The sequence below is a fragment of the Sinohyriopsis cumingii genome, chromosome 11 (assembly GCF_028554795.1).
Source record: "Sinohyriopsis cumingii isolate HCF-2022 chromosome 11, ASM2855479v2, whole genome shotgun sequence".
NCBI lineage: Eukaryota > Metazoa > Mollusca > Bivalvia > Unionida > Unionidae > Sinohyriopsis > Sinohyriopsis cumingii.
This window is the reverse complement of record NC_142971.1, coordinates 92,485,054-92,512,398: the sequence shown is the minus strand read 5'-3', so window position 1 is coordinate 92,512,398 and position 27,345 is coordinate 92,485,054. Positions and strand designations below refer to the sequence as shown.

Below are 27,345 nucleotides of genomic sequence, written 5' to 3'. Positions count from 1 at the left end.
TGGGTCATGAGTGATTTTTAAAGCATTCATGAGGCCCTCAATATCGGAACAGAATATCAGATTACTTTCCTTTCTGAAGAAAGGCTCCAATTGCTGGTGGCGCTTTCGATATGCAGTAATTGTGACATCTTCTTCTAGAAGATTCCATTTTTGGAGTCTTGATCCTAGCAATTCTGCCTTGTTCTTTGATAAGTCCAAATCACGAATCAGGTCATTTAGTTCTTCCTGTGTTATTCTGTGTGGGGTTGATGATGCACCACAGTGAAAATCTGGATCACTGCATGCTGATGGACCAGGAGAAGAACAGGTCGACTCACCTTTGTCTTCGTCAGATGAATCAAGAGAATATTCTGCTGGAGGTTCTGGAATAGGAAGTCCCTCACCATGTGGAACTGGTCTCAATGCAGACGGAATGTTTGGGTAGACTATTCTCGACTTCTTTCGCTTCGTTATTCCGCCGGAAAGAGGAGGAACCAAGCAGAAGTAACAGTCATTTAGGTGGTTGCTTGGCTCTCTCCACACCATTGGGACTGCAAACGGCATTGATGACCTTTTGCAATTCAACCACTGTGAAAGCTGTGTTGTACATGTAGCACAGCATATATGCGGAGCCCAAGGCTTGTCTTGGTCACCAACCTTGCATCCGAAGTAAAGATGATATGCCTTCTTCACTTGAGAATTGATACTTTTCTTCTGGTTGGCAAATGTCACTTCCCCACAAATATAGCAAAAATTGTCCGCGGTATTAACACACTTTCGAGGCATTACTGTTCTTTATTGTACGTAAATGGATAAAATAATAAGTTTTATGTAACAGTAGCTTGAACTGTCTCGCACAACGTCTAAAATATTTTAAATGCTGAACCTATCTGATTGGGCTTTATATAGTACACTGCTTACGTCAGCTTCAGCAGCCGCCTGGCATTAGTATAATAGGCCTACACATGTATAGTACACTGCTGACGTCAACTTACTTCAGCAGCCGCATGGCATTAGTATTGCATTGCATCAGAAAATGATGCAATCAACTGTGGATGATGTGAGCATGATGGTATTATGCAATGTTACATCATTATTCCGGATGTTGCTGCAGTCCTACTGGAGAAATTTACACAGTGAAACATAGAAAATGAGGTATATGAATATCTTCAAAACGAGAGCCAATACAAATTTTTCACGGTTATATTCGTGTTCGGCACACCAAAATACTACAGATTAGGGCCTTTTCAAGTCAGTAATGATTTCACTGTTGACCAGTGTAATAAGTCTTTTTTCTTGACAAGTTAATGTTTTGATACTGAATATTGTACGGTGTTACTAACTTGATTTATCCACATCTGAAAAACAAAACATGTACGGCATATACTTCAATAATAATAATAATAATAAAAATAATGATCATAATAATAATAATAAGAAGAAGAAGAAGAAGAAGAAGAAGAAGAAGAAAACGAATATATTCCTCTTTCCTCTTTGCTTACTAATTATTTTTCAGGCTTTTACTATTTATCATTTAAATTTACAGTGACAATTTCATATCAGTACATCTGCTGTATGTAACTAGAAATTAACGTCACGTGATATGGACACGAGTCGTATTCCTAGTTCAACTCGAGCGCGAATAAATCTACCATTAAGCGAATAGATGAGGAAAAACGGCAGGACACCATTCTTCGTTGGAAGAAAAGAACCCGATACTTACTCGCAAGCATGTGGGCTTTCCTCCACGTCAAAGTATAATGATGACAGCATGATAGCCCTACTATCACTCACGGAAAGGCTCCAACGACATTTATAGTTCGGATGATAGAAATGGGCACCATTTTCCTCTACTGTGGGCAGGATGACTTCCCCGGTAGGTCCCGACAGGGAGACCCCACAATTCCATTTAACCACAGGTTTTTTATCAGCTACCTCTTCGCCATAATCGTAGTCGGATGGGGCTGAAGAACACGCATTATACGTGTAAGAAAATGAAAGAGTTGTGTTCTTTCCTTAATAAACCACAACGACATTCATAGTAAACGTTGAACAAACAAAACATCCTTGGTAATAAATAAGGCATAAATACAATGTAAATATGAATTTGAATAATAGAAAAAATAACTTTTGAAAAACTAACCGTAGAGGATTTGTGGAAACGGTAAGTGTTAATGTGGACTTTCTCGTGCAAATATCCTTATAAAACGTTTCCTTTTTGCCGAGATTTCAAACCTACCGGTAGGGTGAATACAGGTATGTAGCATCGTAACTGTCTACTATCGGGACACCAACACGAGGATGACCCATCCAGAATAACATTGCCGGGGAATTGATTTTCTGATGGACACTTGATTTGAGACATGTCTTGGTGTAGATTAGAAGCTGTAGAATACAGAACTATCAGGTTTACCTTCAAGATTAAATCAGGCTCTTACTGTGTATAAGATTGTTCACAATCTGTCGTCACCTAGTGATGTCTTACTACGAAGAACGATATTTTACTTCCACTGGCCTTACTGATTTTGAATTTTAACTGCATTGCCATAGCCTTTCGTTAGATAATTCTAGACTTTGCGGCTGAAAATATTTTAGTTTCCCCAGTAATGTTTAAAGAAGGAAGGTTATCTTAATTTTCAAGTTAGTGGGTATCTCCATAAAAAGTATTTAAAAAAAGACTTTGTCATGGTAAACAAAAATCATTCACACGTTTGATTACAGTATTAGGGTAGATTTTATGTATGTTGCTAGTCCGACGGAGCATTACTATGCAAGTCTCGCGATCTCTTCTCGTCTATTCGAAAGTATTTTCTTATCATTGCAGTTCGTCGCTTTTTTAATATCTTCTCTCCCTTTAATCTCATTTTTGTGCAGGTTCATTTTTACTTATATTTTAATGTCCAACGACGGGCAGGTAGACTCATCGAACTCTGGCAATGATGCCAATGGTCTAAGTATCACTGTAGTAGGTGCACTAGTGTTGTATATTCAGGAAGCTTCTGCTGATCGTATTGTATATGGATAATTCACCTGTCAGAGATGGGACGTGCTGAAACAGCACTGATAATTTCTGTCAAAGAGTTCAATATAAACCTCAGAAGGCCGCCGAGCTCATGGATTACTTGTAAGCAATGTGAGAGCGCTTATGATGTCAGCGTGGATTTCAGTCATTATTGATCAGTATATTATACCATAAAAATAATCCATCATTTCGGTTTTGTTTTATTAACATAAACCACACAGTTATACTTTAAATTTACCTATATTGTCATGCAGCTAGCTCGACATATCAAATAAAATAATATTTTTATCCATCTAAATGCAACAATGACAAGGAAAGAGAAAAGTAGATTATTTAGGTTTACGGCTAAAAATCAGACTTTACCTCCGCTCCAGGTGTATAACTAGCATTGTTATGATTGTAGGTGAGGATACTATTATTACCAAACGTACACCGTTACTAATCACTATGCAATGGACCTTGACTGATATTTATAAGATACATGCGCAGCGTCAGATATTAAGCATCATTTCATGCATCAAAGAAAAATCATGTATACATTTGCAAGTCAAATTTTCTACTATCCGAGCTGCTAAACATAAAAGGGGGCCGAGTGGCCTAGTGGTCTAAAGCGCTTGCCGTTACGGATCACTGTCATCTCACCTCAGTCTGAGTGGGTTAGAGTCTCGGACTCGGCCAATGCGAGAAAGCTTGCCGGTAGCTTTTCGTGTGTCGGTGTTTTTTTTCCAGGGTTTTCCCCGGTTCTTTCTCAACGATTTATACTGGCCGCCATGTATAGCCTATCTAGTGATGAAAAATGGCGTTAATAACTAAACATAGGAACAAAATGCAGCCAAATAAGAAGTTGCTCCGATTAAAACTACATGTCCAATTTTGAAAACACTAACGTACAAGTAATTCAAGGAAAGACTAAAATTAACTTTCAAACGCAAATTAACAAGGTACCCAGCAATAAATAATATCAATCTACAGCATAGTTTAGTATTGCCACCGTCTGCGCAACATCCAACCTGAACGAGTGTAGCGAAATAATATATATATATATATATATATATATATATATATATATATATATATATATATATATATATATATATATATATATATATATTCCCGGCCTCTGGACATTTGTGTACGTGTTTCCCTTCTCGTTGTTTTGCACTAGTTACTCAAAAAAGGTGTTCGTATATGTGGATGAACAGCATTTAGTGGACGGACGAGAAAATCGCGGTTTACTAAGTGTAATGTTGTTATTTACGCAAAGGTTCGTGCTTTTGAACCTATGCACACATTACTTTTATCTTTCCTTTTTATTACTGCAAATGATGTTTATTTTATTTCTCATATAATTAGTCATTCCAGCATTACACATTTAATCATACTAGTTTGTACATGTGGCAAGATTCGCTTAATACTTTTGCTCTTCTACAGTATTTCCTTTTCATTAGAGCTTTATGTTTATTTTCTTTCTTTTAGCTGACATACCTGTCTTTTATCCCGTCGTGACAGTACTTGTCATGACATTAAAAGATTAGACTTTTTGACGTTTTATCCCGTCGTGACAGTACTTGTCATGACATTAAAGATCAGACTTTTTGATGTTCGTTGGTGTTGATATCGCAATAGACAGGGCATGAGAAATAGGATGGTACGAAAATAGATGAAACACACAAGCGTACATGCATCACCTTCGACCTTTGGAGGAGGTTGTAAGGAAGGAGGAGGAGTGGATTGTTCGACTTCCTCTTTAACTGAAAAGGTAATCTTGAACTTCTTGTCTTCCTTAGACTGACTCTCCTTGTACTGGAGAAGAACACTGCGGTCCGAAGACATCTGACTTCCAGTCGCACCATTACTCAAGACCTTCAGAATATTAACATCTGAAATGCAAGGCAAAATTTAATAAAATGCAAAAGCATGCACAACCGGCGATTTCATTACTAATATTTGAATAAAAAGTGACAAAAATATCGGAAATCTAAATGGCATATCTTCATTCAGAAAATTCCTAAATAGCAAACTATATGAATAACTATCGTTTTGTATTGACCTGATATCTGTATAATTTATTTTAATATTTTAAAATCATCAACCACATTCAAGGTCTATGTTTTCAAAAACATTAGTCATGCGCCATAATCTCAGCCTAATGTATGTAAAGCCAATCACGAAACAGTCATGTATGAACAGATATGTGAAATACCAAGCAAGAAACCGTCATGTATGCACATAAACCATTCATGAAAGAGATCCGCAATTACGTACGTTTCTAATAACATTTTGAACCTCACTGAAAACATGGATGAAATTCGAGAACAAGTTAATGAAAGTTAAAACAAGGCTCTTGAGTTACGGTCTGCTGAACGATCCTTTCAGCTATACTTACAGACTATATCCGTATCAAATCCTATATTTAATAGCATGTAAAATGTTACGAATCTATGGCCTTAAGCTCAGTAACAGAAAAGAGAGAAAACAAATGAGTTTTGTAAAATTCAACAAGTAATTTTGTTCCCTAGAGTACAAGGTAAAAATTTAGAAGAACTTATAGTATTGTGAGTTAAATCTAAAATAGTCCTAAAGGTTCTATCACAAGTCCAAATGAATAGAGTTCAAAATGAATTCCAATAAAGGTCAGAAACATTCCAGTATTTAACGTGCTGATATGCCAATAGCCTCAAGTGTGATAATGTGCCAACAGCTTTTATGTATTACAATGATATAATCTGAAATATCCTTGAATTAATTCACAATGATCCCATATATTCATTCAGTCTGAAAATCAAAGAACACTTTGTCATTCCAGTGAATAATTTAAAAACAAAATACTCTCATATTAAAACTGAACACAGCAATAAGACTAGTCCACTTTGGATGGTAAGGTAAGAATAAGTAAGTTTATAGTAATGTGTAAGTGTAAAGTAAGCACCATTAACATAAAGAGCATCGATACAATAACATAAACTGGATGAGGGTCAACTTTCTTTATCAAACATTCTAATGTGTCAACAAGATCAGGAATTTTCAAGAAGGAAACAAATGTTCTAAATTCAGATATAAGAAAAGTTGTTTTCTTCCTTTAATAATGATCTGAATACGTAACCTCTTGACATAGATAAATATTAGCTATGTATTTTGATGCTTACATAATAATAGTCACTGGTCAGGTGGGTCCTTAAATCGATTACTGACCAAAGGTCAATCACAAAATTTGGTCATATATAACATATAATCATGAATATAGCCAACAAACAATGCAGATTAAGTGCACATAATAAAATCTATATACAATTACACAACCCAACCGTATGTAGCCATTTTCACCTTTGTGTCTATGTTAGGCGACACTTTGGAATAAGTTTTTCTTGGAATCCGGAGTTGTTGATATCTTTTTCGAGACATTCCTCAACCATGGAACGCGATATAAAAAGACCGAAGGCCCGGGTTAGTTATCTGAGAACTATTACGAGGAAGGATGTTAAAAAGGAACTTTTTGTGTAAAATCTAGCAGTGACAAATCTATTGACAATTAATCTGCAATTAAATACGTTACTCTGAAATATAATGTAAACAATTTGCTGGAGAACATTAAAGCAAAAGGTAATTTGATCTTTTCTACTTTTGTTAGTTTCGTGTGAATCTTAAAATAGCTTTCGAATCTGGATCTTGAAATATTAATTATAAGTTGTAGAATTCATATTTTATAGAGGACTGATGTCGTGAAATTGATATAATTATTGTTAAGAGCATATGCAATATATTAAATGAACAATTTAATTCAATAAAAAGACATAAAACCAGTTAATAGGTAAGATACATTGAACAGTGATCATAATGTGTTCTATTTCTGTCGAATATGAAGATGATATAAATGTCGATATTTGCATCTCAAAACCCTACAAATACCTTGTTACAAATACCTTGTTAAGGATGGCAACAGTGATCATAACTGTTAAAACGTTTATATCAGTTAAATTCTGAAGACAAAATATATCAAATTAGTTTTTATTTAGACAAATAAATATTACGAATGTTTGCATGTCATTTAGATTGCAACTACAACACATAAGTAGCTATTGGGGATGATATGGGATAAATGGCACACAATGGCGATCAGTGGGAATTAACAATTTGTTTCACCCTACGAAAATCAATGGAAATTTTACAATATGTATGATGCTATGTGATACTTTGTGAATATGAAATAAAAAATGGCCGTATTCCCAATGGGTTCTATGGAAGATGTAACGTTGAAACGTGTATAGGTAAATATGGAGCTTATCTGGATTTATCATGTCAGAACTTAGTTTAATTAACACTTATCTTGACTGATCAAGATTTAAACTGCTTCGCCAGCACCTACAGCGACAAATAACAAACGGACGTATAAGGTGTGGTGGGGGACTGGGTGTGGTTGAGTGAGGTGGCTAAGGTGGTGCGGTTAACGCAAGAGGTACAGTTCTGCAGCGTATCAATCATTAACCATGCACACCCGCCTTCATTATGCAACATTCGATATGTATAAGCCACAGGAGCGAAGGCAGGGATAGGTAATATTAATCCAAACGCTTATGGTCTGTCTGCATATCATGTCACATTTATAATATTTGCTGAGAATCTAAGACATACAAAAGACAACCATGTTTAATTTTTCAAAAGCTTGTACCTCCTCCATTTGAAACAAAATAAATTAATAACATTTATAAGCCCAGGTTACTGCCAAATCTTTTTTTAAATCCCAGCACCTTACCACCAATTAAATGAACAACTACTGTTAAGATATATTCACAAAGAGCCTTATTTTCATTTTCAAACAGTTTCACCGCGCGATCCATACATCGACTTGCTCAACATTCGGGACAAGCTGAACTTATAAACTTAGATTCGGTCAATTTCAAGTTTGCAAGAGTAAGAAACCTCGAGAGACAGGTCATATTCAGTTCGTCATGCTTTATGCTCTGCAAGTTTAATACTTTTCAAATAATGGCATGCAAAATCATGCAAAAATTTAAAACACACAGAGGGTGTTAACATTGTGTGATATGCCCTATTCGGCTTCAAAAAGGGCAAACGATCTCAATGAACTCGCCCTAAAAGTCGGAAAGATATTATAAAATAATATCATGCAAGGAATAAATTATGTCTATATACCAAAGAAAATCTCTGAAGATATGTTGTGATCAAGAGTGATTTAAAACAAACAGCAAACTTCACAATGAAGTTTCTGAAGAAAAAGAGCAACAATCTGGAATTCCAGGTTGTTACTCACAATATCTTATGAAAATGATACTTCCATGTTTTCCCTCACGATACGAATAGTAGAGTGTTGTCATTCCACTTGGATTTTCAAGTTGTAAAACATAGGATTTTGATCCAGAAAAATAGTATGTGCATATAAACTGAAAGCATCCTTCAGCCGACCGTAACGCTACAGCCTCGAATGATATCCCAAAGTGCCAAAAATGTACACTGATGTATGCTGACAAGTATGTTTGCAATGCATTACACGATTTAAATAATAGGCGAGATCAGTCCCAAAGCAGCCATCATTATCAATACAGGTCTGGGGCTGATTTATCGGACTACATGTTATATTATGAAACAGTTATCATGAATTCTTTAAAACACAGTTTAATTACGTATGGTGCGTGCTCATTGTAGCATGATATATGAAAGAACGATGTCACAGTAATATGGAATACATTTATAATTGTTATATATTAGTTGCATTCCTTCCACATGGCGATGACCATTATCTTCATATTTATAGTTAGCAAAGTGAAAATGTTTCACGTGAAACCTGTAAAAAAAGCCGTATCGGAAGTAATAGACTATATATATATATATATATATATATATATATATATATATATATATATATATATACATATATATGGTTGGTTGGTTAAACTGGAAATTATACACAATTACTTGCCTTTCAGATATGTATATATATATATATATATATATATATATATATATATATATATATATATATATATATATACGAAAATTTGCAATTTCCATTCATGATTGTGAAAGTCAAACACAGAACACCTGGCAGAATTTCACTTTCAGATCATATGCCAATATCTACACTCAATAAATCAAGCAATACTACTTGACGAATATGCAAAGAGTCTTTAAACTGGTAAATCATTATTCCTTTGTTTCAATTATAATCTAAAGCAAAATCCTTGTTTCTTTGAGTGTATGTGTGTTTAAGTATAATAACTCACGCGTATGTTTGCCGTCATAGATCTTTAAGACGCTGTCACCCTCAATCTTAATCTGCTCCATCCAAACCACGTGATGTTCTGGTGCCTGTGAACCAAATGTTAAAAACGCTCCATGTAAATATGGATTGATAATATAATGAACATACACTCAACCATATATTATATAGAACAAGTTCATCTTCAACTGTGTGTATACATTAATACCGCAATTAAAGCATCAAGCAATGCACATTGGTGTATTTAAAAATATATTTGAAATTGGTCAATTGTAATTCCGTTGTTTCAATTCAAATCTCAAGCAAATGTATGGAGTTTTTACTTAATAATGTACGTGTATTAGTTACTCATCACTTTCATTCGAAACATCCTTCAACAAAACTATCTTCTTTTCTGGTGACAATACCAAACCTTGTATGGTCATTTTCATATGCATATAAAGAAAATAAGGAGTTCTGTGAGTGTGACCCCACTCTGACACGTTCCTATTTATGACAAAATGAAGTTAATAATTGATGTTTGAGAACATGGGCTTATCTCATAGAAATCGTCTCTGATGCGCACGGACGATGTTCTCTACATTGGCTCACTGTATTTGTTTTTGAGGTTGAATGTGGGTTGGTTGAACTGGAAGGGGGTGTAGATAATCATAGCGTACACTGGAGAAGTTAGTTTCCTTTATTTTATTTTATTTTTGTAGTAAAACTATACAGTTGATTTAGTACAGTCGACGCAGTTTCTTGCAACTGGGTACGTATTGCTCTACATGATACAGGCTATGGCGCGTCCGTGTACGTGACTCAAAGACTAACCAATTTCAGGCATCTGAACATTGATGGGTGAAAGCTAACGCAAGCACATGACACTAAATCGGATCGTAAAGTTGTAAAACGACTTTTGTAACAACCTTATATGTCAAGTCTAATTTGTCATCATTAGAATCATTCTTTCATTTAAATCTTATTTCTAACATGTAACGCATATTTAAATTCCTATATGTGTGTTTTGCAAATTTCTCTTTAATCTAATATTACCTGTATTCGATAAAAGCAAGACAAGTCTGATTGATTGGTACCCTGATATCTTGTATTAACGACAGAACCCAAATCCAATCTCATAGTGCTGTTACAAACTAATGTGTTGTCTGAAATAAACAAAGAGCTGAATAAAGACATGAGTTGATATTAAAACTGTCTAGGCATTCAAGCAATTTTAACCCAAGACAACATGCATTTAATCAATTTGCAGCTTATAAACAATTTTTAGCATAAATACATGGACTGTGATGTATAACCTGCACGTTAGTCTCAGATAACTACAAGAACTGTGCATGATCGTCAGCTAGTCTGGGGTAACTACGGGACAGTGTATAACATATACGTTAGACTCATATAACTACGGGACAGTACAGAACCTGTAAATTACTCAGATAACTTATGGAATAATACCTAACCGTAACTTACTCTTCAATAATTATAGGGAGAGTACAAGACCTGTACGTTACTATCATATTATTTCAAGGACAGCATATAATCTGTAAGTTATCTCAGATGTTTACAGATACTGTTATAACTTGTAACTTAGTTTCATATAAGCACATTACATAGGCTGTAGGTTAGTCTCAGATAGCTACAGGCACAGTATATAACCGGCCAGTTAGTCTCAGATTATTATATGGGACGTACTTAACTTTTGAGTCTCCGATAACTACAAGGATAATACATAACCTGTTAAAGTTATTCTCAGATAGCTAGGATAAATTGAAATTTCAAATATCGAATCTCTTTTGCTATGATATACAACAATATAACCTCTGATTATAAGGACAGCATTAAAGTATCCCTTTTACAGACAGCAATTGGCAGCAATCAAATATCCCTTTTACAGACAGCAATTGACAGCAATCAAATATCCCTTTTACAGACAGCAATTAACAGCAATCGAATATCCCTTTTACAGACAGCAATTGGCAGCAATCAAATATCCCTTTTACAGACAGCAATTGACATCAATCAAATATCCCTTTTACAGACAGCAATTGGCAGCAATCAAATATCCCTTTTACAGACAGCAATTGACAGCAATCAAATATCCCTTTTACAAACAGCAATTGACAGCAATCAAATATCCCTTTTACAGACAGCAATTGACATCAATCAAATATCCCTTTTACAGACAGCAATTGACAGCAATCAAATATCGCTTTTACAGACAACAATTGACAGCAATCAAATATCCCTTTTACAGACAGCAATTGACAGCAATCAAATATCCCTTTTACAGACAGCTATTGACATCAATCAAATATCCCTTTTACAGACAGCAATTGGCAGCAATCAAATATCCCTTTTACAGACAGCACTTGACATCAATCAAATACCCCTTTTACAGACAGCAATTGGCAGCAATCAAATATCCCTTTTACAGACAGCAATTAACAGCAATCGAATATCCCTTTTACAGACAGCAATTGACAGCAATCGAATATCCCTTTGATCAATCTACTTTTCATATTGAACACATTTATAAATGACACCTATATACCAAGGAAAAAGTGTTGTCCATTAGTCTAGTTGTGAAATGTCCCTACGTTTTTCACTTCACTTTCTTGTATGTTGTAAATTTATTCTTAGTACATAATTGTTTCCTTTGTAATGTAGTGTGTAATTCACTTTTTCAGATTGACACGTGGGCGATTATATTTCGCCGACTGATTTTGGTGAAAGCCTTCTATACGACACGACTTTACAAACATATACCCGCGCGACACATACGAGGGCACGCGGTATGGCTACAATGTCGTTTGTAACAGATAATTCTAACGTTAAAGTCAATGTAAAATCGGCTAGACTGAAAAGATTTAGCCATTACTAATTTTTGGGACATACAATTATTAATTCTTTGAAAATAGAATTATACAATTACTAAGGCTATGGAAATGGACGCAACACCGACAACAACCTTGCCATCCTAAATGCAAACAATGTTGCTTTAGTATATGCAGTATCAAACTCAGAACCAAAACTATTTTGAGCAGGAACTTTTTTCAGCGTAAACCTTACTGCGGCGTCTTCAAATGAAGTTACCATCATGCGCCCAAAGCTCGGCAGTAGCTACTGACCACTGTTATTATTAATCATAACTATGTTGCATAAAATATATTTTGCAGAGATTGTTTGCTGTGAGTGAGAATATATAGCTAGCAGAATATATTAGTATAAATTGTCTCTGTATTATATATCTTTCATGGAGATTGTTTTCTTCCTGTGAGAATAGTATGTATTGATTGTGGCTATATTTCTATATAAAAAAATCTCGTAGAAACTAATGCTTTAGAATATGCTATATAAGAGAATTATTGCAGCAAATATTATATAAATGGCGAAAATATAGCCAATTGGTGCGTTTAGTAATGCAAAAGGATTCATACGTGTATCTAATGCGGTAATCATATATATGAATAAAAGTCAATGCCATGGTGTATGCCTTGCAAAATATAAACTATGCTGTAGAATATGCCATTATGGATATTGCGAATCACATTTGCTCGCGTTACCTGATGGCCTCGCTGTGGTATCAGAGTAAAGTCACCTAACCATATTTGCCGACCAAGCGGATCTGTTTGGGTGTATTATCGTCCGCAGAGACAAAGACTCACCAACGTAACAAATATGGAACCTATTGCAATAGCAAAACAGGACGATGTCAACATCGCTGAGAAAAAATATATTAAAGTCGATGAAATAATAATCAAGATTCAAACAATTATAGTTTATAAACCTGGTAAAATAAAGACATTTAAGATTTATTAATATTAACTATTTGCAATTAGAGAATGATATCCCTTTTATACCAGAATTCCTGCTATGATTCAACTAAGGCAACTCACTATAGTTCAATTACGTACAGCCCCAAATTTACCATTTTGGAAGTCTAATTATATTAAAAGGCCAAAGTATGTTTCGCCGCGGTCAGTGATAAATGCAACAAATGATGACTATATCAGTTTCTATTTTGTCTGCGTTACAACCATCGAGCAACAACTGACTAGCCGCGTAAATACCAGAAATACTAGGATGAACTCAAATGTGATAATAAATAATTTACTGTACATGTTACTAAGACCATACAGAACAGTTTGAAGAACTTCACCTTGTTATTGCAGTTTACGTGTTCGTCTGGGGCAACGTCTTTTATGCATTGAAACAATCCCTACATGTAGAAAATAAAACTTCAAGTTCACACCCAGGTGGCATAGAGACATGAATAATTCAGAGACATGAATAATTCAGAGTCGCTGTATCGTCACTTATAGGTCGAGAATCTTTCCGGTTACTGTACCGACATAGTAAACACCACGGTATAAAATATCCGTGTCGACCAGTCCTGTATTTATTTAACACGCCTCAGCTGCTTGATGAGCATGACTTTTACCGTGGTGGAAATAGTGAAAAACCAAAGTACACTATCATGCCATAGCCACTCGAAAACATTCCAATCATGCACCATGAATTCTTACATGCTCCAGTGGCCCTTACTGAAATTTTAGTTCAGGTTGCGAAACGTATCCAGTGCAGGTTTTATCGTATTATATACGATGGGAAAATTGAACGGCCACCTTAATAAGCGCCCATATCGCTTGCGCCCCCATACATGTATAGGTATTGATTAAATCGCTCCATGACACTACGTCGAAACGAGTACGTTACGACTATGACTAACGGATCTATAATTGCGCTTTAGCTCAACTGATGGAAACGTTCGAGATCACTGTCATATCACAGGTACGTACAGAGTAGCTGTACACAACGCACATCAACCGCAAACAAAATACGAATTACCATAGTGCTTTATAATATGCGAGGATATGATGATAAACTAGCAATGCTAACAGTCGCAAAAGCGTCGAATGCTTCAATAAGTGTCATTCCCAACACGAAGGAATAAAGCATTACGTTTCAGCTGGGTGACTTGCAGTTTATTGATTAGCTGCAATTTCTAAACTCTTCCCTGGACAAACTAGAGAGCCACCGTGCTAGAAATGCTAATGATAGTTTTAAAACTACACGCCGATGTGGCGGCGCATTTAATGAATAATAAATTGCAAGTTTGTAATGAGCATATGAATTCTTTCAAAAAATAACGAAACCGTTGCCATGGTGGGAAAATTTATATTGAAACGAAATGCATGTAATTTATGTCTGGACTGTATTTATTTGCAAAAACATTGGTAATTATCATGATCTAAACCTGGAGATAGATATGTTTTTTCTCGCGGTCTTTGAGAGATGTTTAGTGATACTGGAATGGCCTGTGACGCATTGATGCTTTAAGCCAAGGTCGAGTTGGAACAGCTCATAGATACAAACCATCACATATTCGTAGAACATGGTGTCCGGGTCGGAATTTCTATGCCAAACTACCAATACAATAGATCCAACAATCTTCTGGTGGATTTTTAGATCCCACTATCCGAAACAGCTATATCATATATCTTTACCTAAATAAATTATATATATTGGTCATTATACAGGTCATGCTAGTTAGCAGGTTTCAGCGGATTGATCTCATAGCTTTGGAGATACAAAGCCAGATACGTTCATAAAATAATAACGATGACATCGGTTAATTTTTATGAAGCTTTATTGGACTACCATGTTGAACTTCACCACATCCATAGCTATTATGCGTTGACCCTGGTAACGTCGGTATTGACCAGCGGGTGGATATCCCATTATCAAAATGTAATGGTTGACCAATTTAAACACAACTTTAGAGAATGTATTAAGCTTCTCCCGAATCTTCGGAATATGAGAAATTACGTAGTCAACGTACGAAACCTGCAGATGGATTTACGGCTGGAGATGCTTGCATGTAAAATTCATCGAGTGTTACAGTTTCGCCAGAGCTCATCAATGGAGACCTACACACATATTAATACAAAATCTGCGTACCGAAGCATCCATTGCGCTTGCAAAAGATTTCTTTAAACTGATGAACAATGCTGTGTTTGGAAAAACAACGGATAATCTGCAAAAGGTAAATCGTTTAGATATCGTTAGGTACAGTAAGCAAGAAAAATTTTTCAGAATTGTCGATGATCTCGCGTTTGAGTCACGCAAATTATATGAGGGTGGAACCTATGCTGTCCAATATATAACAAAATCAAAACTGAAGCTGTAAAAGACAATCTCTATTGGAACCTTTCTATTAAACCTGTCAAAGCCCTTGGTGTATGAGTTAGATTAAATCTCCGTAAGGTGACAACATCAACATAATGTACACGAATAGAGAGACTCGTGTTTCATGAACATCACAACCTATGGTGTGGACGTGGATAAGGCAATTCGTCACCAGCGATTATCCAAAAGATCATTTGTTTTTTAGTAATGATAACTGCTCCGGTAAGCCTATTATGGAAATATGGGACTGTTAATGTACTCAATTGTAGAAGAAACTAGAGTCTGAATGCTCCAAATCCGGACAGAAGATTATGTGAAGTCCCTGGGTTGATGTAAAGAAGGATCCGGACAGAAGATTAAGAAGATTAAGGGAAGTCCCCGGGTTGATGTAACGAAGGATCCGGACAGAAGATTAAGAAGATTAATGGAAGTCCCCGGGTTGATGTAACGAAGGATCTTTAGCATGATATTATGTGAACTAATTTTAGCGAACGACACGAATTCGCGCACAAAGCAAATATGATCCGGTCAAAGAAACATCATATAGGTGTATATCGTTGCACCAAGTTGAGTTTGTTTTCGTTTGCAACCAAGCGACGGATGGTAGCTTTACTTATGCTCATTGGATCTAAGTGATTGTGAACCAACTTACAATTTCAGAATAAACCTTAGTGTGCGATCCGTATCCCAGAGAATGACATGCATCTCCTCAACCACAAATGCTCTGCTTGCTAAACGTCGTCAGTTCGCTGACAACGCCTGATGTCAACGTGTTGACAGTCCGGTAAAATCAACCCAGTCCGAGATCGTGAATGTATAAACCATAACTAGTCTATAGCACGACGTTGCCTGCTTTCAACTTCAACTGGTGCATACAGATACTGAATTATATTGTTTCCGAGGGAGTCTATAAGGGTGGTTCTGAAATTGATTTATCAGTAACGGAAACAGTCATCTGTCTAATCACATCATCAGAGTTTAACCCAATTACGCGTGTGATTCCATTGCTAAACGCTGATATTATCGACTGAAGTCGTGTTAGCCATTCCAGAGATCACTCATCCATCCTAAATCACTCTAGTATGCGAGCATTCAAAATATCATTCATTACACATTCCTGCAGCTACTGATATCTGAACAAGAGCCCTGCAAATGTACGGTGGAATCTTTCAATAGCCTAATCGCGATCGATATCAGCATTTCCGAAACGATCAAAGCACCCTATGTTTTGTTAACAACGAAGCAACGGCTCCTGGTAAATCTTCGCTTGAGTCCATTTGCAAAAATCGTGACTATTTTAGCTAGCAGTAAACCTGTATCATCAATACGCTTGAGAACATCTGCGATACCTAGTGAACCTTTAGACTTCAACGACTCCGCTTGTTTGTATCAGCTGAAAGAGGTACGATAGTTTACGCGTACTTAGTTTTGTGTCTGTATACCTCATCATGTGGAAGAAACAAAAGATCTGCGTGATGAACTTCGTTAATTTTCTACAGCTTTGGTTTGAGTAATTGTGCTTCAGCAGCCCCGTGGATGATCATTTAACAACAGCACCATCTTTCCAATAACCGCGCTGACTAAAATAAATTGCAGACAAATACGCTTTTATTACTCATTTTGGTTCTATTGCAATTTTCGGTTTGACTTCCAATGAATGATTATTGTCCACCAATAACTGGAGTGTTATCGACCATGGACGGATCATAAGATCCGTAAATTTCCTCCTTTTATGACCCATCTAGCGATTACTTCTCTGTAAGTATGACAGCTCTTCGTCAAAGCCATGGTTAAGATCTATATCGGCACGTCGATGCGCACAGATATCACCTGGTGTTTTGTACTCGAGGTCATATTGGTAATTTGCATCATCGACAAGTTTTATATTTTTGTTCCCTACTTTAGTCTGATTGTTAGAAACAAGTTGTATATTCAGTCGTGTTCCAGATCCGCAATGAATGTATTCTCTTACACCAAAAGATTTACTCCATGGCGTTCAGGGTATCTTTGTTAACGTGGTAGAGTTATGACTGTCGATTGGTTTGCAGACCCTTCCCGAATGAGGACGATTAACCTGAATGATACAACTAACATGAATTTCTTTCCTCCATATTATCGAACACATGTTCTCGTGATTGCAACTCCACTAGTATGTGTTTGATATCCAGTTGATACTACGGTATGAGTTTCATTTTGCATCGCACACAGTATAAGGCATGAGGGAGTTATACAACAATTGATATTTAACATGGCTTCACGAAAAAGAAATTCATCGTCTTTGACTTCTCTGCAAATGCAAAGTCTAAAACCGCCCAAGTACAGTAACATCTTTCCAAACTAAATTTGCTACTTCTTTTTTAATCTGATTATGAGATCGTTAATGCCATATAGGATGTATATGATTTCACCGTCAGCTGTGTTATGACGTACTCAAGGATTTTACGAAAGAGCTTGCGTCCTCTTCAAGAAGCAAATCATCCATTAATGAATTCAATTCCACAATTAATGAACACCTGTCACTGACAACATTGAATGATCATGTTGTGCACGACGATGCGATGCCTGAACACCAATACAATACCGCGAGAAAATTTTCCCAGATTATCAGGACAGTCCGATCCATTGAACAGTTGCTGCAGCAGATGGAGAGATTCCAATAAGGCTTAGCTACAACTAGAGGAGATATAAATGACACTGTTGTGATCGCAAAAGCCTGCAAGTATTCTACAAAGAAGATAGAAAGATAAACGAAAATATTCCACCAATCTTATACATGCCATTTATAACGAACCACCCAACTGAGATAAGATCCTGCTGCACACACCAACATACTGACGTCGTTATAAAATGTATTGTACAAGTGGATATTACAGAGAGATTACTAATAGACAACAATCCTCCGGTTCCGCGTGAACACCTTATCAACGTATCATCAATGCAATTAACACTAAAGATGTTTATCGATGAAAAACTTCTCATGAAGAAATTATGACAAAAAGTCGATGCGAGGAAACGAAAAAAGAGTCAAATTGCAAGCAATTGCACCTGAGCCTGTGCCATCATACGAATCACCAATGATATCATTTTCATGGGGACATTTCGCGCGCTAGTGCATGAAATCTGTGAACATCTCTCTGATGTATATTACGATACCGATGATGCATTCTGAAGTGGTTGAAACAGTGTCTTAAGCAAAAGATATGCAGAGTGTTGTTGCAAATACAATCCCTAGCATTACCTCGATGACCATGATCTCATCCATGAAACAGAAATTAATGCGATATTTTCTACACCAAACAATTACACAGACTTGGGAAGGCAAGGTTAGTCTCAACTGCATATATAATGTGTTCATTGATGTATGTTTTGTAATTACTGTTGAATTTATTCAGGTTAATAATGTGTTATATGAAAGGGAACGATTTGGTTATTCGTGAGTAACAGAAATCATGTAGTGTAAGAGCTTAATCATTTGTTCTGATACAAATTATGTAAATATTAAAGACATCTGTCTTAAATTGCTATATCCTTATGATGGATTTTGATTTTCCTTTGCCTGGAAATATATTTCAAAGAATTGATAATTAGGAAAGTAACGTAGATGTAACGTGGTATGAAGACCATTAATTCATGTGTAATTATGTTGTAAATTCTCTTCAGCCGAGAATCGAGGCAGCTGTGCCAATTGACATAGTTCAGCTGGGAAATGTATAGCCACAGGGGGCCGTAATAGTATCGGAGAGGACTAATTATGTCACGGTCTCAGCTGTAATACTAGAGCAGCTAGAAAGACATAAATTCAAGTTAATACTGTAGTGAGTGCTCATTAGGTACGAAATGGCCATAGCTAGTTTTGTTGGATTCTTCCGATAGACGATATTTGACGCAGAATATTGGAATATTGTTTGATCCCAAGAGAAGAAAAAAAACCTGACACGTATTTAGGTTGGGTTTTATTTTTGTATTTGAAGGAAAATGGCTCCATACCTGAATTTCCCATTGGAAAAAGAGTACATTCTGCATCCAAGAGGTTGATAACCCGATGAGAATAGGAGCGAGAGAGAAGGAAAGGTATAAGGGAATATGGAAATGCCGACTTATGTTTTTGGAATGCCCGGAAACACTTGTGATCATCTCATATCAGCAATATGAGTTCGATCAGTCACTAGATTGTATGATAGGAATTGTTCCATCTGTATAACAGAAAGGCCAGCTGAGTTTTGCATACATTTGTAAGTATATTTCTGAGAGAAAGTGAATCGTTTACATTTCATGTTCGATTTTATTTTGTTTATGCAGTAGAATAAATTGTACTTTTTATATATACGGGGGCTCGTGTTATTATATTTGATATCTACGTTCAGGTCTATGTTATTCCATCTATTAATTTTATAATTTTTTGTATTGTTTACTTGACCCAGGCAATAACACCCTAGTCGATCATCTCCTAGAAAACGATAACCAAAACCCATAAGGATTGAGGGAGATAACACATCTACATTTTATTTTGACAAGGGACACCTCGCGTGAATACCGCGGGTGTGTTTTCGTGCAACAGCGACATCAGTTTGAAGATTATTGGATTTTTCACGAACTCGTTGAAGATTGATTCAATTAAAGTAGAGATTCTAAAGAACGTAGACCCTTAAATCTGCACACGCAAACACTGGATATCATATCACACAAGACATTGTCAGGATCGCCTCAACGATTCAGGTTAATCCTACGAATGACGCCATCATTGGTAGTCACCGAACAGACACTTAGGTTTCACAAAATATCGCATCTTGAGGCAATATATCTTTCGTGTTTTCCCGGAATTTACCCAGGGCTCTTTGTTCTGAGTTACTCCGGAGACAACCGTGTACCTTCCATGCCTCAATCGCGAGTTGAACATATTTACTTACTCTTTTGGACCAGGACAGGCATACATTGAAACTCCACAGTAAGACCTACCAATAAAACTGTACCTTAGACATCCACCTGACATTTAAATTATACGACTAGTGTGCGTGGACGTGTGACACACGTGCATGTTGTTAACGGGAGAGGGCATATTTACATGAAATATTATGGAAATATACTTTATAATGTTGACCAGTAGGTGTTTAAAAGCGCATCAAGGGCTGGACGCACCAATCGCTAAACAATTGCAATTTAAGTCGTTGATACCATCAAAAATGTTGCTGCGGTTGACAAATCTGCGATTGTGACTGGTACATTGATTTGATATCGGCTGCAACAATTACTGACTTGATCAACACCAAAAAGCATTACTCTTGCATCAGCAGCAACAATGAAACTGCTCAACAACATCTAGCTGATTCGATGATTTCAAATGCGATAATGTGAAGCTGATTACAGTTGTAGACTAAACCTGGACGTGAGCAGTGAAAATGGATTAGGCGAAACCGATAATGTACAAGAGCAATGAATGTCTCATTTCAAAGAAGTACCCGATACCACCGATAACGTGAACGTACATGTAATGATAAATCGAAGTAAAAGTGGTTTTCAGTATTATTCGTAAATGTAAGGACAGAATAGGATTACAAGTGGATGCAACGTCTAGGCATTTTCTTGCCTTTAAAGCGCTTTTGGAAATTGATGGAAAACATGTACAAAATGTTAACGCTCATGCGGACTAAAACTGCAATGAGACGGTTGGATTTGCTCAGTAAGGCACAATGGCGTTGTTCAGCAGCGTGCATTGTTTCATCGACGAATAGGAAATCGAAGCATGTTTGAGATATGTTGACATTGCTGTGACATTCATAATCGAGGATCAAATAATTGGCATAGCAGAGTTCGAAAATGTGTAGGCGTACCTGAAACACCACAGACGATTTAGCGCACAGATACCTAACAGATGTCCTTAACAAAACAAAACAGATGATTGATTTGAAGGCTGTTAAAACTGAGGAACTGTTTGCCAGTGTATATTATTCAGTACTCTAGCAAAAAATATCGAGTGTGTTTTCAAAGATTATCTGCAATGACACCTCAGATACAAAGACGAAAATGCCTGCACCTGCGGCGTAAGTATTGTTGCCGGTGTCGACGTACATTTCCAAAAATGTTGTACATTTATTTTCAAATAAGTTAGCACTAGTTAGATCGTTTAATGTAGATGATTTATATTTTACTGCCTAAAGTTTATTCATATCGAATGGAATCACGTGTGACGTGAGCATAACATTTTGTAAAGTCGTGTGGTATCGAAAGAGTTGATTCTCAATCAACTACAAAAACCAGTTGAGTATAGAGATACATCCAAGATGCACTGAGCTAAGTACTATTTTTATTCATTTGTCGGTGTTTAAGACACCTGTTTTCCCCTTGAATTTAACAGATTATAGATTTAGTAAATTGCATTGGTGATGATTTATAAATGCTCAATATTTCTTTACTGGATAATTACAAAATATATTATGTAATAGTTCAGTAGTCTCTGCTGTAAAGCATTAACAAATCTCGTTCATGTTTTCACATGCTGCATACATGTTGTACATTTTGTTTCATTCGTTTCACAGTCTCTATTTCAATTTGAATAGGTCATATTGAAGACGATTAGAAAAATTTATACCATTTTAACCCTTGTGTTGTTATAACAAACTTTTTCGTGATAATATCACTAGTTTAGAAACAAGAAGTAAATAAAATAAAGTGGTAAATGTCAGGTCTAAATTGTATCGTTAGGGCAGCCGCAGCTCCGGATGTGATATTGACTGAAGCATAAACCAGGAGAGGTTGTGATGTTATGTGTTACTCTGTATTCGGAGAAACGAGAAATTGCGCGGGGTAAGGTATTCATTGATGGGTGTGAAAACACAGATCACCCTTCCAATGACAAATTGCTAGCTCCATACATATCATTGTGGGGCATACGTGAAGTCAAAACGGAAAGTTGGTTCCTCAGAAGCAGAGCTAACATGAACCTCGATCTGATGATGAATTAGATACAGATAATCCATTTTGAACTTCGGACTTCTTGTGAGTCTTTATCATAAAAAGGTTGTCATTATTTGGCGTTGATATTAATGAATAATAAATAGCGAATTAGAAATTCAACTGAATGATGTTTCATTTTAGCATGATCAATTATATTAAGGAACGATCAGTATATACTTTATTTGGTGAGCAAGTGGGTCGGTGATCGAAATTTTGAACTCTGTATAATAAATTAGTTTAAATACTAAAATTTAGAAATTCAGACATAACTGAGTTTCGATAAATGGGATAAAGGGATGCAAATATTGGGTCTTTATAAAACAAAAAGAAAAAACAAACCCAACTGTAGCAATATATCTCGAGAAAAGTTTGATAAGAGAATAAAACACTAAAGCACTGCAGTCACCCGAATTACCAATACATTTAAATGATGCAGGAAAGACGAACAAATTAATCAGAATTAAATGACTTTGATTTTCATCATCCAATGCTTGTTTGTAAATAAGGAAAATAGATATAAGAAATATGAAAATCCCTTACGCGGAGTCAGGATGGGAACTTCTTTGTACTGGAAATGAAAGCCCCATCCCTCATAAGATTCATCTGAATGAAAGTTTAGAAACAACTTATTGGTCATGGAAATGTAGGTCACTGGGCCACACCCACACAGGCTGGTCGACGTTATGCTCTTCTGGTCAGAACCATCTCTTATTTCAAGATAGTCGCCCCACCTACATAATACATTAATAAATTATATATATATATATATATATATATATATATATATATATATATATATATATATATATATATATTGAAATGAAAGAGGATACAAACGCTGATACATCTGTGCAACTAGTTTCGCATCGACTGTATGCTTCTTCAAACAAAAGATGTTTAGAAAGAAACGGATGACGTATTGTTGTTTTTAAATAACAATTATGATACGTTCATTTTTTTTCTCGGATAAATTTGCGTTGTCAGAATCGTTCACTGCTTCATATTGCACAACATATACGTCTAAAACTAGAATGATGTATCAGGAACTGGTTATAAACAATGTCTTTGCAAACAAACAGTGAGCATTCCTGTAGCACATGCTTTAGCTTTTCGAATAATTAAATTTTTTGTGAATAAACTAAATAAGCTGTTTCGTCCATATGAAGGTAGAGATGATAATGTTGACAATTTCGACGAGTTCACTGAGTCACACAAAAAAACTTTCAAACAAGCAAGAGAATTAAAGTGAAATTAGTAATATCAACAACAAACACGAGAGACGCAGTAATTCAAAATACCATTCTGATCATTTATTTAGGAGAATTATTCGTATCTTTTCTCAACTGGACTGGTTCACTATGACCAGTGCTCAATAATGTCCACAAAAATAGCACAGAAAAGTATATTGAGGCCAGGGGATGTCGCATATCTATTATAGACGAACCATTGTACTAGTCAATCTAAACACTAAATTCGAGAAAAAAAAGAAGGTTTTAATATAAAATTAAGAGTCTTAGAGCCAATAAGCCAAGACAACGAAAAATTATTATTTATGCAGGCTACGTGGACAGCTACCTTGCAATTTTCCCATTTAACTATATTGATACAATGTTTGGCTAGCGATAGAAGACACACCTGTATGATACAGGTCATAGCTGGGGTCCCTCCTGAGATGAAAGTGACAGGGCATAAACATATGTCTTCTTTAGCTGGTAATAAGAATGGCAATAAATATACTTACATTTATGCATATTGAATTTCCTCAAAATGTACTTTCTTAGTTCTGCAAATCAGAATGACATGACCCATGTCGCGGAAAACCTGATGCGCACCGAAATTGTACTGTTATTTGGACTACATTTCCAACTGAAATCACATTTTCCTTACTGCACTAAATTGATCAAATACATCCAGTCCAACATATACAGAAAAGCAAGATTGAGTTGGATCAACACACAAACAAAATCCATCCATTCCAATAAAACTGCAAAAAGATTTTCAGCCGCTAGTATCTCTCTGGAGTTTATTTCCGTTATTGCCTTGACAACAACAATAAACCCGATGAGATGAGTTGTTTTCAGATAGGGTAAAATAGTTTACAAAATGACAAAAATGTAATTTACTGTGACAGATTAGGTCAACCCACTCCTATCGCTTTCTTGGACTACATATATGTATATGATCAACCTTTGAAAGTGAGGTGAATTTACAAAAAGTGGATGGGTGAACGTTTCATATTCCGGAGTGTGAGATTATTCTTCTACACTGTGATCCTGGATTATGTTTGGTATAATAGAAAAAAAATATTTATTTTCCTATGTTAAAACTGGATATATTACACTTCGCCACTCGTTATTTTGTGTACCACATGCGATAAATTAGACCTGGTTATAACGTCTTTCTCTCTCACACACACACGCACGCACGCACGCGTACGTACGTACGTACGTGCATACATACATACATACATACATACATACATACATAATCTCTCATTTCAAAAGTTCGATAAACCACCTTGAATAGGTCAACTCCTTCCTTAAAACAATAGTAATCTCAATGTCCTTGCAAACAAAATTTAGACGAAATAAGCATTATAGGAGAAAGTCAGACACTTCCGTCAATGGGTAATTCGACTTGATATACCTATTCAATACACAACTACATTTTTATGTATGAGTTTATTCTATCAAATTTAGAATGGATACTGCGTGGTGCGATACATAGCCCCCCCCCCCCCCTAAACCACAGAAATGGGTAAAACATGTTTATTCCAGGATAATCACTTTCTACACGCTTGATAAGAATGCATTCTAATTATGAATTTCTATTTGGAACACGGTCCTGGATATATTATTTATTTCATTTAACAACTTAACAGAAAAAGATTAAAGACAACTATTGAAAATTGAGCTCTCCTCTTTTCCAGTGCTGTTTGACAAACTTCATGCGACATTTCAGTGGGTGGTGTTTTCATTTCTTTGTTTAATACTTGATGAAACTCAAAATATGTTTCAAAGATTGTTCTTGCCTTACGATGTGAATGAGACAATCTTATAAGTCCAAAACAAGACGAAGAACATCGCACCAACCTGTCATCAAAATGTTTTGAATGGTCAGAACTAGGACTGCTGCCGAACATTTGATTGAATGTGTTCACTTCAAATTCTTTTCAAAAATGGAAACCTTCACATAACAAAATACATTGCTTTCTTTAATAACCTGCCTAAGGGGTAAGTAAAAGATTTATATCGGCTTTATTTTATTCCTTATTTTGAAAATACAACGCAAACTTAAGGTCGTCGTCAACTCTTCTACATATTCAGAACTTTGCACTCTCTCTCTCTCTCTAATAATAATAATAATAATAATAATAATAATAATAATAATAATAATAATAATGATAAATAATAATAACAATAATAATAATAATAATAATAATAATAATACAATTCCGTTTACCCTTTTTTAAGCATTCATTTAACAATGACAATTTGTATCAGTATATGTACTATATGTAACTAGACATTAACGTCACGGAACATGGTATTCCTAGTTCAAATTTAGCGCGAATAAATCTACCATTAAGAGAATAAAAGAAAGAATATAATAAGGCACCATTCTCTAAAGAAGGATTTTTGTGTGTTTATGGTTCAAATGCTAATACTGATTGGCCCACTGATAATATTTTCGTAGTTGTAAGAAAAAAAACTCGATACTTACTCGCATCCGTTTGGACTTTCCTCCAAGTCAAAGTATAATGATGACAGCAAGATAGCCCTACCAGTTGACACGGAAATGCTCCAACGACATTTATAGTTTGGATGGTAGAAATGGGATCCATTTTCCTCCGTTGTAGGCAGGATGACTTCCCCGGTAGGTCCCGACAGGGACACCCCGCAATCCCATTTATCAGCAGGTTCTTTAGTTGCATATTTTTGGTTCTCGTCGTTGTCCAATTGAGCTGAAGAACAAGCGGTAGACTTTTAAGAAAATCAGAAAGATCAGTTTCTTTCTCAATTACTGACATCAACATTAATAGTAAAAGTGTAACAATTAGACAATTATAATATTCGCATGCATTAGGAACAAAAGTCAATGACACAATACAAATTAAATATACTTAACAGCATGTGTGTATGCAGTTGGAATTCGCTTGCTGTATGAGATAAGTTGGCACCAGCACCAAGTTTACATGAATACCATTAATACGCGTATATATGTTTTTCTCTTAAGTTATATATATATATATATATATATATATATATATATATATATATATATATATATATATATATATATATATATATATATATATATAGCATAGACATAAAGCATATTTCATATTAACTACTTATCTTTCAGAAGCACAGTATTTCAAGGCAGACATATCTTATTCCGTCGAATCTACGGCTAATGTCCAGCATGCGATTATTTCGTTAACCGCTCAGTTATACATATCCTGAATAATCGCTAAGTCAACGTACAGTTCGTTAATAACTTTTCCATGACAACATATTTTAATCGTATATTTTATTCTTCGTACCAACCTGATTGTCTCGTATCCCTCAAATAGCTGTTGTGAATGTCAGGCAAGATATACTTTCCATGGCAACAGATAAAAACAATGCACCAGGGTACAAGAAGCCAGACGTTAGCCATTGCTATATGCCGAGTCACTACACTCAAACTGGTGTGTGCTTAAGTATGTTAAATCCGTTTCAACTTAAGTCATACAGGAAGTGTGACACGTATTTCTGGACGAGAGAGAATAGGATCTAAAAAATGAGACTATGCAATTTGGGGCTATCCAAAGTGCAGTTCACTTCTGGAAGAACATAATTGTTTAAGATGACACAGCCACACGAGAGTAAGGCTGAACGAGACTTGCGTAGCGCTGTCCTCTGAAAGTAAATCGGAATATAGTTCGGCTATTTCCGTCACACCGAGAATTGATTTCGGAAGTACATGCAAG

The 27,345-nt window shown here is 35.7% G+C and overlaps 1 protein-coding gene across 4 annotated transcripts in view; it reads right to left on the bottom strand.

The window, feature by feature from the left end:
- Nucleotides 1-27,069, bottom strand: part of LOC149789007 (uncharacterized) — a 94,622-nt gene extending 67,553 nt beyond the window's left edge. For 2 of the 4 annotated variants that reach the window (XM_089975165.1, XM_089975167.1), the window contains exons 1-7: nt 26,921-27,069; nt 26,094-26,334; nt 22,911-23,101; nt 10,272-10,381; nt 9,241-9,325; nt 4,681-4,881; nt 1,703-1,943 (exon numbers count right to left, since the gene is read on the bottom strand). In XM_089975165.1, the coding sequence (XP_089831291.1) occupies nt 1,703-1,943; nt 4,681-4,881; nt 9,241-9,325; nt 10,272-10,381; nt 22,911-23,101; nt 26,094-26,334; nt 26,921-27,032 (1,181 nt within the window). In that variant the 5' untranslated portion in view covers nt 27,033-27,069. Of the gene's footprint in view, nt 1-1,702; nt 1,944-4,680; nt 4,882-9,240; nt 9,326-10,271; nt 10,382-12,793; nt 12,916-22,910; nt 23,102-26,093; nt 26,335-26,920 lie in introns of those variants that run through there. The other 2 variants (XM_089975166.1, XM_089975169.1) reach the window with 2 other exon arrangements.
- Nucleotides 27,070-27,345: the final 276 nt, after the last annotated feature.